Source organism: Aotus nancymaae, unplaced genomic scaffold (genome assembly GCF_030222135.1).
Source record: "Aotus nancymaae isolate 86718 unplaced genomic scaffold, 86718_ANA_hifiasm-v0.15.2.pri h1tg000010l, whole genome shotgun sequence".
In the NCBI taxonomy this organism is placed as follows: Eukaryota; Metazoa; Chordata; class Mammalia; order Primates; family Aotidae; genus Aotus; species Aotus nancymaae.
In genome coordinates this window covers 46,602,788-46,622,245 of record NW_026988421.1, presented here as the reverse complement: position 1 = coordinate 46,622,245, position 19,458 = coordinate 46,602,788, and the positions used below count along the sequence as shown (strand labels likewise).

Sequence of the window (19,458 nt, the reverse complement as noted above, 5' to 3'; positions counted from 1 at the left end):
TTAATTTTGTCATAGGGTTGAGCTAGTGGTTCTCATAGGGAATAGTTTTTTCTTCCAGTGAACATTTAGCAACATCTAGAGGCGTTTTTGTTGTCACAATTGTGTACCGGTACTATAGGCATCTAGTAGGTAGACATAAAGGATACTGCTAATTATAATACACAGAACAGCCGCCATAATAAAGAATTGTTTGTCCCAAGGTGTCAGTAGCACTGAGGTAGGTAAATCATGGGTTAGGCTAATCAAGGGAGAAAAAAGTAAAGGTTATGAAAGTTGTGTTTGTAAATATTGATCATGAGATAGGAAAATACACACACACACACATACATACATACATATGCACACTCACACATAAATAACAAGCATAGTAGGGTTGACAGTTGAATAAAGATAAAATGTAAGTTCTGATTATGTCACAATGTTTGAATAAGATACAGGAGAAAGATGAGGTAAGATAAAGTACCAGTTAAGCAAGATACATAGAATTTATTTCCGAAGAAACCTACACAGAAAAAGATCAAGATTTCCAGAAAAGTTTATGTGATGGTTAAAAGTTAGATAAAAAGTTGACTCAGACAAAGATGGTGGTGCCGTAGCATTAATTTTGTCAGACGTCGTTAAAATGTTGACAATGTATAAAATACCACGGTTAACTGGTGCCAACTAGTCCTTTGAATATTGCTATTGTGTAAATTACTATAATACAATGTGTTTCTAGGGCACCTACCCTGTTAATGGTATAAACATATTGATTGTAAAAGGAACTGTTGTATGCAAAATATGTAAATGCAAATAATATTTTCCAATTAAGTTGTATGGATTAAATTGTAGTTAACCCTTACCAGTCAGCAGTGTTATTTGCTCACTTTAAATGATATTTTGTGTATCTTCTCATATAAAATATGCTTGGAATTGAATACGTTAAAACAAAGTATTCAGTACTTCTTAACACGTTAGAACACTTTTAATATATGTAGTGTTACATTTTTATTACCTCATTTTATCAACAAAACATTTTGCACCCTTTAAAATTCTAAGATTACCTGTAAGAAACTTGTTAAACTGTAAGAGTAAATTCTGTATTGCTTATATTTGCACAACTTCTCTATTAAGGGTATTTTTCTACTCCCAAAGATAACAGCATTTGATGGTGTACAAGAAAGTGAGCCAGTCATTGTCAATATTCAAGTGATGGATGCAAATGATAACACGCCAACCTTCCCTGAAATATCCTATGATGTGTATGTTTATACAGACATGAGACCTGGAGACAGTGTCATACAGGTAACCACTCACATAATATGAGGACATTCTCAAAGCAGTTATTTACTTGGGTATCATACAATGTGTTCGTTAAGAAATTACATAAGAAAAATTAATTTCATACTGTATAGCATAATTAGCTTAAAATGGCTTTAAATTTATGTTACTTTTCTAAAAAGCATATATCTATAAGGATTCTGAAGGAGATTTAACTGGTTCTTTGAGGCAACCATAGCTATTTGACTAGTTTACACTTGATTTTACAACATTTAATATGTTAAATATATTTTTGAATATACTGAATATATAGTTAAATCTTCAGATTACTTTTTGCTACTGTAATAATTAATTAAATTTCAATTAGAGATAAATACAAAAAACTGACTTAGTCAATTAGTGGATAATCCCACTAGATATTGGTTACCTGGATAAAATATAATCATTACAGCAGAGAAAATTTAAATTAGATACTAAACGGTAACTTTGAACACATAAGTCATGCAACATCTTTACTCCTGATTTATCTTATTTTTACCATTAACTGTGTGTATTACACTTATTTCAAACACACACACACACACACACACACACACCCTTTTTTACTGTATATCTTTTCCTCTCTCATCAAGATCATATCCCCTATAATAAATGAAATTATCTTATTCTTTCCCTCATTTCGAATTGAAAACTCAGGCATTTTGTAACTTTGGCTGTCTTGTTTGCCACTGTAATACCAGCACATGGGAGACATATTAGCCATGCAGTAAATATTTATTCCAAGGATAAATCCTGGCCAGCTTTGCATTAATTGTTAATTAAAATTAGAAATCATTCAATGATTTTTTTGTTTATGAATTAAGATATGCTTTCTTGAGTTCTATAGAAGGGTGACATGATAGTCTCGGTACTGGGAATTCAATGAAATGTTTATTCCGTGTGTAAATATCCTCTGCTCTGTATATGATAAAAAGGGGAAAAAATGTTTCAAACTGCTACGGTAAATTTTTAAATACATTGGTGAGATGTTGACCACCACCGCCGAGGTCTGGCCTGCAGGCCCTTACTCAACGACAGATGAATGAATGCACTCTCATACTATTACAGTGATTAAAGTGGGCTAGGGATGGTCATTGGCTGCTTTCAGAGGGCGTCTACCACCAATCGACCAAGACTCTTCTCATCCTTACGTTTATTCAGTAAAAGATTTTATAAAAGTGGCTCTAAGTCAACACACTTGTGGATAATTAACATGGTTAAAAGAGTGGTTTTACTAATAATAAAAGCTTTAGGTTCTAGGCCCAGAATAAATGCTATTAACAGGTAATTCTCCTTTAATCTCCCCCTGAGGGGGCTATCCAGCACAAAGTTTACATGAGTAAACAGAGCAGAGACAAAGGGGTGTGAGGTAAACAGACTTAAACTGGGAAGGCCTTTTTTCGTCCCCATCTCTTCCCTCACATAATGGATGGACTGCCTTGAACCTGTCTCAATAAAACCTTTCAGCCTTCCAAAAGGATTGAGACTAATCTATAAATTTCCCTGATAATTTTCTAGTATTTTGCCAGCCACCCCTAGTGAATTTCAACATACTGGTATGGTACTTGTCACATTAATAAAAGTAATGTGTTTTAAACCATTTGATTTCAGGGCAGAACTGTAACTAGTTTATTTCTGCATCAGTGGCATCTGTATCTGTATTTCTTGGCATGTAGTAAACGTTTAATATAGTAGCTGCTGAAGGCAACAAAAGACAATGAGGACTACTATGGGGAGAGAAAGGGAGAGGCGGCAATGGTTGAAAAACTAACTATTGTGTACTATGTTCAGTATCTGGGTGACAGAATCCATCATACCCCAAACCTCAACATGATGCAATATACCCAGGTAATACACCTGCATATGTACTCCCTGAATCTGAAATAAAAGGTAAAATTATAAAATAAAATATAGTATAGCTCCTTAATAAATGCTTGTTTGAGGATGAAAGAAAGCAAGATGCTTAGACGAATAATGAATGAATGAATGAATGAATGAAGACCTGAAAGAATGGGAAGCTTTAGATACATGGCTATTAGTTCTAGGCATTGATGAACCATGAGAGCTACATTTTTCTTTATTGAAGCACCTTTTCACGGATAGAAAAGTCATAGTTTATAAAAATAAAAGAATGACAATTATTGTCATGTTCTTATTTAATTAGACCTGATTTTCATCTCTATAATGACATAATTGGAAATGAAAGTAAGTTTACACAGAAAAAGCCAGCAGGGAACTACAAAGTATAACTAAGGAAATCATAGCAATTATGTGGTGAAACTGTATCTAAAAAATGTTTGCCTTAGGGGATCAAAGACTTATTTCTCTTTGGAGTTTACAAAAGTTAATTTCCCTTATTTATCTCTTTGTAAAACAGATATTTCCTTGCCTTTAAAGACTTATATTTTATATATTTCCCTGAACTATGTAGATTATGAAGCTAGATTGTTGTTTGTGTCTGTATGCCTGCAATTTTTGAAATTCTTTAAAGGTCCTCAAATGAAAGTTCGTAATTCGTATTTTAAAGTTATTTCTGTTATGTGATAGAAGAATGGTTTTGCTGTAAAACATCCTCCAAGAACCTAGACATAAAACATATTAGTTCTCATTGAGAGAATATATTTGAAACAAATATTTGATATAGAACTCTGATCTGCATATACCCTTTAAGAGTCATGACACAGGTCCCTATGCTATACCTCTTCACAACCCTGCCTTTCCCCGTTGACCAGAAACAGGATACATCAGTTTACTTGGTAGTTAGTAAACTGACATCAAAAAGATTGAAAGTGTCTGAAACAAGAGTGACAATGAACACTTTCAGGAAAAGAGACACTTGGGTAACAGGTTTTAATTATTGTCGTTTTCAGTGTAGCCATAGGACTCTTTTAGCCTGATGTGAGTACATACTCAATTATTTAAGTACAATTTATTTTTCTTATTAAGTATCTACTCTTTCTACAAGGAGCATATTAGTCGGTTATAAAGTTTTAACCAGATCCTTGTTATAAGTTCTCAGTTATAAATTGAGCTTCTGACTTTTTGTATGTCCCTCACACTGGATTTTTGCAAAAAGTACTGGAGTGATTCTCATGCATGTAGGTCATGAACAGCACTTAGAGGAATGCTGCCTTAAAGCAGCAACGTCATCTTTCGTAACTGGAGCTGACGTATAATCATATCATCTTTCGTAACCGGATCTGAAGTGTAATCACATCAACACATATTTTGTTTAAGGGAAAATTACTGCATGAGAGTATTTTATTTTTCATTCCATGTAGGCCTTTTTATGAGATATCAATGCAGTCTATAGGCTGACACTAATAAATACCATGCTCCATTGTTTAAGCTCTCACTCCACACATTACTAGTTTCCTTGAAACTACAATTACTCTTAATAAAAGATACAGATTTTAATATTTTGAAGATGTAGATTTAAATACTAGTAGCTAGCTATCCAATTCTTCATAAACACTATTCCTAAACATCTCCAATTCACTTTAAGTGTGATTCTCAATGATAACTGAATATTAGCATTCTGCCTGAGGAACTTTTAAAATATTAATACCAGCACTTCATTCTAAGATATTTTTATTAAACGATCTGGCCACCCACAACAGAGGAACTTAGATTTTATTTAAGAAAATGCAACAGTTTTAATATACAGCCAATTTTGAGAATTACAGCTTTAAACCACAACAGTATTTTAAAAGAACCACTGAATCATTGTACTTCTTAAGTCTTTAAGATGGAGTCCTATATTGAGTTGAGTCCTGTGATCCTCACCCCTTTCCATTTTTCTTGTGGTTTTTAATTCTCCTTCCCTTCTGCGATGCTTCTTATTCCTCTTTCCTGCCTTAGAGTCCACTCCTTCCAATTTATGTGCTCCACCAATTACTCCATTTCTTTCACTGCAATAATCTTTTTCTCTCCACTGACTGATTCCTTCCTTTTGCCTAATTAACATTCTTAACATCCGCAGGTTGTGGTCTAATTGCCAATCCCAGATATAATTCTTCATGCTGCTATCCTACTCTGATTATTTTCCTTGTTGACAAAAATGTATCCATCTAAGTGCCTGCATATATTCATCTATATATATCTTTATATTTGTATTTATCTATCTTGTCTATAATATAATCTGGGTTTCACTCACATCACACCACTAAAATCATATAAAATTATATAGCCCTTAGTCTGTTTCTACATGTCAAACTTAAAAGTCCTTAATCTTAGTGAAGCTTTCAACAATACTCTTTTATGAAAACCTTCTGGTTCCCATCCTACTTCTGTTGGCTGAGAGATGTTGCTGACTCCTTGTTCAATTATCACCCTTTAAAAATTAACATTCTTCAAATACCTATATGTTCTTCTTTTTCTTCTATTCTCAAGTTTTCAGTCATCATCTCTGTATATTCTTGTCTCCCAGAGTTAAATGCCCTATGATGACCACCTTCTGAAGCATCAAGCTGGCCTCCCGGATATCAGCTGAACATGACAAAGTGGGTCTTATACAAGCACTTCAAATTGGACATATCCCAAAATACATTAATCAATCCATTATCTTTCTTTTAATAAACAAACACACACACTTGAAAACATGCATCTAGTCCTGTTGGAGGCAGCTATATTGTGAAGCACACCATGAATCTTTAGGTTCCACAGCAGCAGGGTAGGTACCTTGCAGTCTTGTTTGTTTTCCCTCTGCTTTACCTGCAAACATCCAAATTATTGTTCAGTGTAGGCAATTTCTATTTTAAAAATGTATTTGCAGATCATCATTTCCTCTTTTTTGTTAAAGATTTTTTTTTAGCAGTTTTGGGTACATAGCAAAATTGAGAGGAAGATACAGTGACTTCCCATATACTCCCTGTCCCCACACACACATACCTGCCCCATTAACACCCCATACCAAAGTGATACATTTGTTACAATTAGTGAACTTAGATTCACACATTGTTATCATCCAAAGTATGTAATTTACATTAGGATTCACTCTTGGTGTTTCTTTTTATGGTTTTGTACTAATGTATATTGACATATATTCACAGTTATAGTACCACACAGAGGAGTTTCACTGCTCTAAAAATCCTGTGCTCTGCCTATGCTTCCCTCCTGCTTGCTTCCTTCCTTCCTTCCGCTGACAATCATTGATCTTTCTGTGGTCTCTATCGTTTTGCCTTTTCCAGAATAACATACATTTAGAATCATATGGTATGTAGCCTTGTCAGACTGGCTTATTTCACTTAGTAATACATATTTAAAGTTCCTTCATGTCTTTTCATGACTTAATAGCCCATCTCTTTTTGGTGCTGTGTAATATTCCATTGTCTAGATGTACTGCAGTTTGTTTATTCATTCTTCCATGAAAGAATATTTTGTTTGCTTTCAAATTTTGGCCATTATTAATAAAGCTGTTACGATCATCCATGTGAAGTTTTTTGCGTGGACATAAATTTTCAACTCCTTTTGTAAATATCAAGGAGTGGCATTGTTGGATCATATAGAATGAATACGGGTATCTTTGTTACAAACTGAGAAGCTGTCTTCTAAAGTGGTTGTGCCAGTTTGCATTCCTATTTCCATCAGCAGTTCCTTTTCCGTGCTTATGTGCTGCCATAATTTAGGCTACTACAGTAGACTATTTTGAGCAATCTGGCTATATCTCCAGATTTCCTACCACACTGTTCTGACACTCAGTCAGAACCAATCCTCACTCACCTCCAACACCTACCAGTGGAAGGAACAAAGCTCCACGCATGCAATCAAGGATATCTGTGTAATACTCTTAAATATATTTGTTTCATCTTCTGCTGTATCCCTTCATGTTATTGGCCTTGAGAATATGTAGGGTTTTGTTTTACTTGTTTTTAATATGGAATATTCTTCCCATCCATAACTATTGAGAACTCTCTCAGGTTGAAGGTTTGACCCAAGTTGTATCTTAAAAAAAAAAAAAAAAAAAAAAAAAAACAAAAAAAAAACACTTTAACACACAGTATAATTTTTACCTCTTTAATAAAGCCTTTATTTTCTTAGAAAGTCAGAATTAATTGCTTCCACACACCAGCTATCATTTTTGTCTCCCACATGTTTTATTGTGTCTTGCATTCAGGTTAGCTTTTACATGTCTGTTTCCCCTTTTGACCTGTATATTCCTTTAAGACAAAAACTTTTAATGATCTAGCCACCAGTGGTCAGCATAATGAGTTACACACAGTGGGGATTAAGTTAATATCCATAGAATTTAATTCCCTCAACTACTGTACCATCAATCAGTTTAGAAAAAGCCTCATTCTAGAAATATGCTCAATTTGGCTTAAGAATTCTATCACACACTAAGTATCATCTCACATAGATGTTTCCCAAGATAATCTCTAACTTAACAGCTTCAGGCAAGCTACCCCTTCCTGTTCTTAAATTGGAAATATTTTAATTTCTTAGTTATGCTATATCATAGGTCATTGACTATTAAAAAATTTTTCAACATAATTATTTTCATAGCCTAATTTTATAGAAAAATGTGAGTTAATAAAATGATGCATGATTATTCCAAACTAACAAAGGTTTTAAATGACAGAGATGAAGTTGAATCCAACTTAAAGGCGATATAATTGGGAACCAGGCTACCTAGTTCAATACCTTTCTGCCACTTTGTACTATTACATGATATAACCTTCTGTACCTCAGTTTGATAATCTTTAAAATGGTGATAATAATAGTACCAACCTCATGAGAGTGTTGTGATTATTAAACTAATTATATAAACTACTATCACATGTATACTTAGCAAATACTGGATATGAGGTAACCTGCTATTATTATTGTATCATTCTCATTAATTAGGTAAAGCACTGATTATTAATATTTGTTGCTACCTTATCTGTGTATATCGCTGTGTGTCATGTGAGTTATTTAGTACTCTGTGGAAGACACATGTATGTAACATATAAAATTACATATTAAATTCTGCTTTTATAATATCAAATATTTAAGTTTAAGATAAAACTATAGAGTATTTTAATGTCTCTTGACAATTTATTTCACACAAGATTGGGAGTGTTCAGGGTGGTAAGACAGTAGACGACAATTTATTTTAAATAATGATTTTGTCTTCTTTTCTTTGTGTGTATGATGTCATGATTAAAGTTTGAGGGTTATTTTTACTTAAGGTCTTGATGCAGTTCAGTATTTCACCAAATACCAGATAAAGACTTGATAAGAAAAGCTTACAAAAATGTAGACCTATTTTTATATTAGTACACAATTTTAATTTATTTTTGATATTTGAAGCATTTTATTTTTTCTAAAAACCATTCTTTTTTTTGGAAATACAAATATTTTAATCAGAATCATATCAACAATGATAAATTTGAGAAAATATTTTCTTATTTATATATATATGTATATATTATTGCACTTTAGATTCTGAGGTACATGTGCAGATAATGCAGGATTGTTGCATGTGGTTTGCTACCTCCATCCCCTCTTCACCTATATCCGACATTTCTCCCCATCTTATCCCTCCCAACCTCCCTACCCCCGACTGTTCCTCTCCTATTCCCCTATAGTGTGTGATGCTCCCCTCCCTGTGCCCATATGTTCTCATTGTTCAACACTCACTTCTGAGAACATGTGGTGTTTGATTTTCTGTTCTTGTGTTAGTTTGCTGAGAACGATGGTTTCCAGATTCATCCATGTCCCTACAAAGGACTCAAACTCACCGTTTTTTATGGCTGCATAGTATTCCATGGTGTATATGTGCCACATTTTCCTTGTCCAGTGTATCATCGATGGGCATTTGGGTTGGTTCCAGGTCTTTGCTATCGTAAACAGTGCTGCAATGAACATAACGTGTGCCTGTGTCTTTATAATAGATCGATTTATAATCCTTTGCATATATACCCAGTAATGGGATTGCTGGGTCAAATGGAATTTCTATTTCTAGGTCCTTGAGGAATTGTCACACTGTCTTCCACAATGGTTGAACTAATTTACACTCCCACCAACAGTGTAAAAGTGTTCCTATTTCTCCACATCCTCTCCAGCATCTGTTGTCGCCATTTTAACTGGTGTGAAATGGAATCAATGTGGTTTTGATTTGCATTTCTCTAATGACCAGTGATGATGAGCATTTTTTCATATGCTTGTTGGCCTCATAATGTCTTCTTTTGTACAGTATCTGTTCATGTTCTTCACCCACTTTTGAATGGGTTTGTTTGTTTTTTTCTTGTAAATTTGTTTCAGTACTTTGTAGATTCTGGATATTAGCTTTTTGTCAGATGGGTAGATTGCAAAGTTTTTTCCCATTTTTGGTTGCTGGTTCACTCTAATGATTGTTTCTTTTGCTGTACAGAAGCTCTGGAGTTTAGTTAGATCCCTTTTGTCTATTTTGGCTTTTGTTGCCAATGCTTTTGGTGTTTTGGTCATGAAGTCCTTGCCTACACCTATGTCCTGAATGGTTTTGCCTAGGTTTTCTTCTAGGGTTTTTATGGTGTTAGATCTTATGTTTAAGTCTTTAATCCATCTGGAGTTAATTTTAATGTTAAGATGTAATGAAGGGGTCCAGTTTCTGCTTTCCACACATGGTTAGCCAGTGTTCCTAATACTATTTATTAAACAGAGAATCCTTTCCCCATTGTTTGTTTTTTGTTAGGTTTGTCAAAGATCAGATGGTTGTAGATGTGTGGCATTGCCTCTGAGGCCTCTGTTCTGTTCCATTGGTCTGTATCTCTGTTTTGGTACTATTAGCATGCTGTTTTGACTACTGTATATATTCTTTTCTTGGCTAAATCTATTTGCATTAGAATTGAAATATGTACAATAACTTGTAATTCTAAACTCATATAGGTTATTCATTCATGCTGAGGACTTTAATTAAAGTTTGGTTATATGATCTGGATTTTTTTCAAATGGATAATATTCTCCATCTAGGAAAATAGCAACACTTTGGGAGGCTGAGGTGGGAGAATTGCTTGAATTCAGGAGGTAGAGGTTTCAGTGAGCCAAGATCATGCCATTGCACTGCAGGCTGGGTGACAGAGCAAGGCTCTGTTTCAAAAAGAGAAAAGAAAGAAAGAAAAGAAAAAAAGAGAAAGAAAGAAAAGGAAGGAAGGAGGAAGGAAGGAAGGAAGGAAGAAGGAAAGAGAGAGAAAGAGAAAGGAAGGAAGGAAAGAGGGAAAGAAGAGGGAGAGGAAAAGAAAGAAAGTAAAGAAGGGAGGAGGGGAGGGAAGGGAGGAAGGGAAGGAAGGGAAAAGAAAAGAAAAGAAAGAAAATAACAATAGCAACAAAAGCAGCACCTTCCATTTGGTTGCTCAAGTTGGAGAAAGAGTTATTCTTTTTTTAATTATTATTTTTATTACAGAGTTTCACTCTTGTTTCCCAGCCTGGAGTGCAGTGGCACTATCTTGACTTACCACAACCTCCACCTCCCAGGTTTAAGCGATTTTCCTGCTTCAGCCTCCTGAGTAGCTGGGATTACAGACCTGAGCCACCATACCCTGCTCATTTTTTTTTTTTTTTTTTTTTTTTTTTAGTAGAGATGGGGTTTCTTCATGTTAGTCTCAAACTCCCAACCTCAGGTGATCCGCCCACCTCAGCCTCACAAAGTACTGGGATTATGGGCCTGAGCTACTGCGCCCGGCTAAAGAGATATTCTTTACACATTCTCATTGACTCTTACCTCCCATCTATTGCCAACTGCTATCAGTTTTTCCTCATATACTTCTTTAGTACATCTACCTCTTTTTCTTTCACTGCCGCTATCAACTTTCACCTAAACCCGTGAAATTTTCTTCTTTATTATTTTTGTCTCCTCTCTCCCTCTTCTTCATTCATAAGCCAGGGAGGTATTTTAAATTTGAAATCATATCAAATAATTAGCATGCTTGATCCCTTCAATGATTTTCTACTACTATAAAAATAAAGCACATAATCTGTATCCTATTACTGGATTAGTGTTTAATTTCTTCACTTAGTATTTTACCTGTCTCTTACTTGTTATGATGCTCCCACTGTGGTAAGATAACTTTTATTCATTCGCTTTTCATCTTTTAGGTCTTAATTTAAATGTCACTTCCTCAAAGAAGCCTTCCATGATTTCCTCTTCTCAGTGTTACCCCTTTATTATCTTGGAGCATCCTGATTTCTCCTTCACAGCACATTTGAAAATTCATAATTATACTATTAAACTATCTGTTTCCCTCACTTAATTATAGGCTCAAATGGAGCAAAATTATTGTCAATTTTTTTGCCTACTTTTCTTCTTCTTCTGTCACTACTGTATGCCTAACATCTTACACAGTCCCATCACACTGGCCTTTAATAAATATTTGTTAAATGAAATAATGAATAAAAAGAACTAATAGATGTAGGTAAAATATGTGTTGGGAATGTCTTCATGAGTCATGGGAAATTACTTATATTTGAGATTAATTCATTTAAAAATTTTTTTAAAGTAAAATATTTTAAACTGCAGTTATATTAGTATCTCTAGAACACAGTACTTCCCAACTTGATTATTCAGAAGAATCATTTCAAAAAGACTCCTGAAATACTAAATTGACTGAAAACATAAGTCAATCATATATGCTTTTAAAAAGGCAAAGTTAAATAACACATGTATTTGAAAATCATTTATTGTGAGGTGCGTTTAAAGTATTGGGCATGATCATAAGAAATAAAGAAACTATCAACATATAGTTTATGACCTTAAGTAATTAGTAGACAACTAGTGAAGAAAGGCATATTATATTTTGGTTTGATAATACATGACAAATATGACTTATATCATCAAATTAAACATTATTTAGTGTTTAGCACATATTTAAGTATCTCTTAAAACCTTAAGCATTATGTAGTCTAGACTGAGCTTTTCCATTTGATAAATTTGGAGAAAATACTAATGATAGCATTATAATAATCACAAATCCCTGCATTTTGAATTTGTATAACTGTAAAAAGAATATTAGATTTTATATTATTTTTCAGACATTATCCCCTTTCCTTTATATATTTAACAGTACAGCTTTAAAGAAAACTTATTTGTAAATAATTAAATTATTTACTTTTATATTTATCTATCATGCTTTTTGGTTGTCTTGGTGAAAGTTGTCCAATTTCATGGTCCGATTTCAATAATTAATGCTTAGGTGCTTGCATTTTTATGCAGCTTTTGTTTATTTGTATGTGATGATTTTGACAATCATGTAAGTTGTGCATTTTTAATTTTGACAGTATTCACTCTCATTATTATGGTTTTATATGTTGCTGGTTTACTAGATATTTATCTTGAAATTTGACAGTGCCCTAGAAGAAGCAAAATGTCCAATATATTTTATATCATTTTCTTTTTTATATGTCCTATAATGAGATAAATAAAACATTTCTTTGATCAATTTTAGCTTTTATTCACCCATTATTTCCCCCCCAAAAAAAGGCTCACTTTCTTTTCAGCTTTCTCTTGTAGTAAATTTTGTTACAATGTTCTAGCATAGTCCTCTGAGTAAAATAAAAATAGTTGGATATTGAGATATTTCATATACAGCTCTTAGGGGAAAAAAGTAACATTTAAATAGAGCAGTAGAGATTTCTTAAAACCCTAGTAAACTTGCTCATCTATTTCACAAAGGAAACAAACAAACAAAAAAAGTGCTATTGTGCAAGTCCTAATATATGTATGTTACATGTTATTTTACTTTCTTGGCTAGATTATAATTTAATCCACACCGATTTTTATGTGCTTTATAGTAAACTAAGTGCTCTAAAAATACATAAAATGAATAAGACACAGCCCTAATCCTTAAAGAGTTTACTATATTTTGCAAGAAATAATCCTTTTTTACAGTAAAATAATCAGAAAACATCACAGTTATTGAATTGTTAAATTTGGTGAGAAAGACTAAGAGCACTATTGAGAGTTCATCAAAAGTGAGTGGGGATGATGATCTGTTAGAGCTTTGCAAACCTGTCAAGGTGTCTATTACTCTGACAGGCAGATGAAGATGATATGATGTTGGAGATGAAATGATATGGCCAAAGGCATGGAAATTTCATGAGGCATTAAAGATATCAATTTGACTGCCATTGGAGAGAAGAGGAACTGAATGCTAAACGATTTGCTTTGTTTTTACTAAGTCAAATATATGGTGGTTTATTCTTCCAGCCCCTCTGTCATGACAGGCTTTTCTGTACTTTTGTAATGTATTTTTGTGTTTCTATAATATCACTTCTATTTAAGATATCTCGCTTTCTTATCTCCTTTCCTAGAGACCCTTCTGTTTCACAAAAGTTATTCTTTCTGTTTCTTTTACTCTTCATTTTTTCAGAGTCCATCATCTGGTACAAATTAAGGTCTGAATAAATGAATCAGCTTATTTATAAATTAATTTCAGAGGGTTACCTTGCATAGCAGAGTAGTTTAGGTTTGGCATTGTATACAATATGAGATTTCTTGAAGAAGTATGAAAGACTGGGTCCTTAAATTGTTGGGTTAAAGCTAATGAGATGGAAATTGATGGAAGCCAACTCTGAGGAAATCTTTTTTTGAGAGTATAAGTTGAGCATGAGAGAATTTGATAGCATTAGAGCACTTAAGGTTCCAGTTTCCAGTCTCAGAGTTTGAGTAATTAGAACCAATGAACCTTTAAAAAAGGATCGTGAAGTTGCTGCAGGAAAGAAACAAGCCCTTTAAATAATCATGCAGTGAAAAGAAATGCTTTAAAGCTGTCTTCTTGTTGTTTTATTCTGGCTTTTCATTGGAAAGAAAAAATGCATAGATCAGAGAGATTCATCTTCAGGAAAATCATTGGTTCATAGAAATATTTAATAATGATGTTATTATTAATGGTGTAAATATCTTATACCAATTTATACACCCAAAGTGATACATTTGCCAACCACCTACTCTATTGAAGTGCTCATCATCTTGGATCATTCTAGGATATGCTGAAGAGAAGGGGGAAAACTGGGAACCTGTTATGCTTTTTAGCTTTAAAGCATCACTAGTTTACATTAAGGCCAGAGAGAATAAATCTGAAAATAAATACATTAGTAATGCCCAATTTGCTTGACCAGTAGGTTATTGAAGAACTTCCTGAATTTTATTGACACATGAAGTAATCAACAAACATAAAAACAAACCCATTATATCATTTTCCCATCAGAAATCACACTGAATAGTGAATGTCCAGTGATAATTTAATGAGCAGCAGTCTTGGGTTCAGACTGACTGCCAACCTGGAGAGACCCAATTGACCTCACACAGCTCCAAGTTCATTTAGCTTTAGTAAGGATAACAGACAAGCAACAATATAGCTTTTATGGCAATAGCATAGTAGAAGTCTTACCACCTTTAGATATAATAGCTTATGTCTTCAAAGTTATCTGCACTCAGTATGTGTCACCCACTTGCTACATATTTCTGAGGAACTTAAAACATTTTTTTATTACACTAACTTCTATAATATCTAGTGCATTACAAATAGACATTAAAATACTGGCTATCACCAGTGTATATTTCATAGAGTAAGAAAATGGAATTCCCTCTACAAAGCAAATTAACAACCATAGATTTTCCTAAATTTTCTGATATTTAACATTTAAAAGACTATTTTTCTACTTTACTACTTCTACCTTTTTATAAGTGTTGATAGAGACATTCAACTGCGTATATAAGTTTACACAAGTAAATTCAATTCCTTCTCTGGTAAATCTTTCATTTCTACATAGTTATTACCTAACTTGTAAGTTTTATGTTGCCTGTCCAAATAATATTTCTGTCCTAGAGATCAACATGCACTCAAATTTCATTTTTATCTAACTACATAAATGAATTTAAAAATCCCTTATTACATGACAGAGCTGAGGCAGAGAGATGAAATAGTTAACACAGCACATTTTAATATCACCATATTATTTTCTCAACTTTCCTGGCAAAAACAGATTTTGTCTACATACCGTACATTTTACATTACCAGGGTAGTCATTAGATACTCTTTTTCAGACAATTCTGCATCTGGTCTTTTAGCATAACCACAAACCATCCCCTAGGTATAAAGTTTCACTAGCAAAAAAGCTTCTGCATGGGATTATAGCACACCAGTCAGTTTTGTTTTATGAAGCAATGCATTACTCATTCTTAGTGTGTCCAAACCTCACCAAAGGTACCATGGAGAAGGTAAGATTGTTTCCTACTTCATGAAAATACGACTGTGAGAGAAGATTAGAAATGCCCGTACTTACAAATGACATCTTGGTACAGATTGGACATAGTTCCCAGAGATATGTCCCTCTTGACTTGATCCTGTAGTATAGCCAACTACAACCCTTTAACTACATCAGAATTTATTATCATTATTTTTTCAGTAATCATTGATTACTCAGTAATCATTCCTGAATAATGCCAAGTTACTGAAAAAGAAAATTCCTTACTTTGCTTATTTAGGTTAATATGTTTGCCTAAAAGCCATCTCTACTTGATTCAGTTAACTAACTCATTTATTGAACTTCAAATCCGCCTTAGTTCTTTATGTCCAGTGTGGATTAAGGTGACTCAAGGATTGTCCCCGGATATGGTTTGGCTCTGTGTCCCCACTCAAATATCACATTGAGTTGTGATCCTTAGTATTGGAGTAGGAGCCTGGTGGGAGGTGATTGGATCGTGGAGGCAAATTTCTCCCATGCCGTTCTCATGATGGTGAATGACCTCTCATGAGATCTGATGGTTTAAGAGTGTATGGCACTTCTCCTTTTGCTCGCTCTCGCGCTCTCTCTCTCTCTCTCTCTCTCTCTCTTTCTCCCCCCCCCCCCCGCCTTCTCTTGTGATGCATGTGAAGAAGGTGCTTCCTTCTCCTTTGTATTCTGTCATGATTGTAAAGTTCCTCCGGCCTCCCGGTCATATTTCCTGTTAAGCCTGTGGAACTGTGGGTCAGTTAAACCTCTTTTCTTCATAAATTATGCAGTCTGATATAGTTCTTTATAGCAGTGTGAAAACAGACTAAGATCTGCCTCTAATTGTACCAATATATATAAGTATGTATGGATTAAAGAATATTGTGTGCATACAGAAGTATTATTTCTCCCAGAAGCTTGTAGATTAGGCATATTATACTTCTAGGTGAATTTCAACCTGAGTATGCAAAAGGATCCTTATAATTTCCCTTGGGAATTTCTAGGAAAAAATCATCAGTGACATAGGGTCACCATGTAATGTCGCTCTTCGCTTTCTTGTTTACAATTCTGACTCCATAAACATTTATTTATATTCTGTCCCCCCTCTTAACCACCTCTGGTGAGGCAAAAAAGAAAAAGAGACTGGCATACTAGGAAATCAGCAAGAATGCCTTAAGTGATGTCATTTTTACACATATCTACACATGCGTAAGATATGGATCTCAAGGCTTCAAAAGTAAAATTAGGATAAATATAACCAACAAAAAAATGCCCAAGTGATACAATCCTATCCAATATTCTGGTGTGTCATAAGGAGACATTAACCCCAAATGATCCCAGTAAAGTTCTCAAGTATAACTTGTACTTTGATTTGTGCCAAATCTGTGCAATTCTCCAGCATTGGCCATTTCTCATAACCACATCTGAAAGGAGCCACTAAGAAGATTATACTCTTGCTATGAAATATTCTCTCAGAGAAAAATATGAAGGTATCTTATCTTGAAATACTTATTTGTGTGCTCACCATTCCATATTCCACAGTTTCACCTTGTCTTCTATGTATTACTTTTATTAACACAAACAGCCTCTCGTGGTGGGATTTGCTAATTAAATTCTACTGTTCATATATGGGTCTGGCTTTTCTTTGCTTTCCAGAGCTTTCACATCTGTCCATTCATAGGAAGAAGGAGTAGGTTTACAAAGGTAGCATGGAGTTCATGAAGTTGATAGTGGAGCCCCTGAAAGCGGAATAATATACAGTGGTTTAAAAGAGAAAGAAAGAAACAAATAGTCAAGATCTAAACTTTGTAAACTGTGTAAGAAGGCAGGAAAAAGAAAGTAAGTCAAATGATAAGACAGTACTTGAATAAGTAGCCTGAATGGCATTCTATAATGTAACAGAAAAACAAAATGGATAAAGATGATTAAAAAGATCAGATGTGTGGATTAAATTTTCTTTCTAATTTTTGATAACATTATTAAGTTATAATTTACATGTCATCATATACGTTATGTTACCAAAACATCAAGGGTTTGGTGTAGCTCCTGCTGCTCTCTTCATAAAATGTCAATCACTGAGACAACAAATATTGCCAGAGAAGAAAACTTTAATCAGGTGCTGCAGCTGAGAACAGGAGATAAAGTCTCAACTCCATCTACCTATATTATTAAAATTAGGGGTTTATATAGCATGGAAAAGATGTAACTACATGTGCAAAAACAAATATTAGGGGAGAGTGAGGAAGAGTAGTTGGTAAACTGGAGTCATGATGGATGGATGAGAGGTCTGGCGTCTCATTGTCTGGTTAGAATTATCTGGTGAGTTTCAGTTTCTTGATTTCTAGGAGGTTTGAGGGTTACTTTCTTGAGGAAGACACTCATCTCATTACCTGGATACAGTTATCTGTATATAAATCTTGAGGTATCCTCTCTATATATATTTTATAAATATAAAAGATTATATATAAAAGTTAATATTTTATATATTTTATTTTGTATATATATATAATTCATTATATAGATATATAAAATTCAATTGTGATGAAATCATGACGTGTCCTACTCTGTGTGGGGGACATGAATCATCTGGAGAACTTGAATCATCCTTTTGTCCAGCATCTCTAGGACATCTATACTCCCTGCCCATGAGTCACTTAGAAGCTTTCTCTGTTGCTAGATTATCTGTGGTGGTACCCCTGTTTTATGTAACAGTGGTCCCAAAGCACAGGAATAGTGATTCTGGAAATTCATATATATCAAAGAGAAGCTACAAAAGTGCTTCCTTTTAGTGAAAAGGTGAAAGTTTTCATCTTAATAAAGAAAAAAATATATGCTGAGGTTGCTAATATCTATGTGAAGATGAATCCTCTATCCGTGAAATTATGAAGAAGGAAAAACCACTCATGCTAATTTAAATATTTCCTTCAAATTGAGTCTGTCCTCTCTTGAGGGAAATATTTAGTAGTTAATTTATCCGTATTTTTATTACTTATTGAATAATTCGATATTATTTTTATACAAGGGCAACTATACCACTTTCAAAGCAATGTCTTTGCCTATTGTAATGAAAATTATATATTACATTATTGTATTAATGATTATGCTGTCTCCTACCAAGATCTCAAAGCACTATAATCCTAGAAAAATAATCAAAAAGCAAATAAGAGTAGTTAACCATTAAACTATTTTTCTATAATATTTAGGGTTCTTATGGGTGAAAGACACAACTTCAAAATAAATTAGCATTTTCTAAAAATTTAGTTTTTTTGATCTATCAGAAAGTGGTAAATCTAGCTTCAGGCATTACCAGAAACCATTTCATCAGTCATATTTTCTGCTTATTTCTTGACATGTCTTCTCCTGTGTATCTTAGGTACATCCAATGAAGACAGGAAAACTAGCAGAAACACCAGATATAAATTTACCAGTTTACCCCTAAAGAAAGAAAGAAAGAAAAAAAAACACTCTCTTCCAGTAGTTATAGGAGTCACCTTGACTATACCTACTTGAATAAACTGCCAATTTTTTCTACCAAACAATTTCCAGGCATGAGATGCCTGTCACTGTAGCTAAGTGTCAGCTCCATCCAAACATGGACTGTGAAAAGAATTAATTGCTCCCCAAAGGAAAATAAGGGACTTTTACTGGAAGCAAGAACCAAGATGCCCAAAAGGCAAAAACATCAAATAATCAACACATTCATGCCTTATCAAATCAGCCAGAATTCACTTACAATAAAAATATAGTCATATAAAATAACATGTTTATACTATTGTATTATAGTTTGTAATAGTCTTGCATATGGTTTATATCAACTGTGACTTTAATTCTGTGTGTCATTTTTGAGGCTCCAGTTTGATTGTTTTTATTCAGCTTATATGCAATTCAATCTTCTTTATATTTGTCCTGTTATATCAAGCTGTATTTTTTTCTCAGAACCAGGAAGGAACAATTGAAGAGAGTAGTAAACTGCAGCCACAATTTGAAAGA

General features: G+C 33.8%; 1 protein-coding gene across 1 annotated transcript in view; it reads left to right on the top strand.

Annotated features, from left to right (window-relative positions):
* PCDH15 (protocadherin related 15) overlaps positions 1 to 19,458 on the top strand; it is a 965,496-nt gene that overhangs the window by 630,773 nt on the left and 315,265 nt on the right. Inside the window, exon 13 of the mRNA XM_064374141.1 lies at positions 1,135 to 1,284. Coding sequence (XP_064230211.1) covers positions 1,135 to 1,284 — 150 coding nt within the window. The remainder of the gene's footprint in view (positions 1 to 1,134; positions 1,285 to 19,458) is intronic.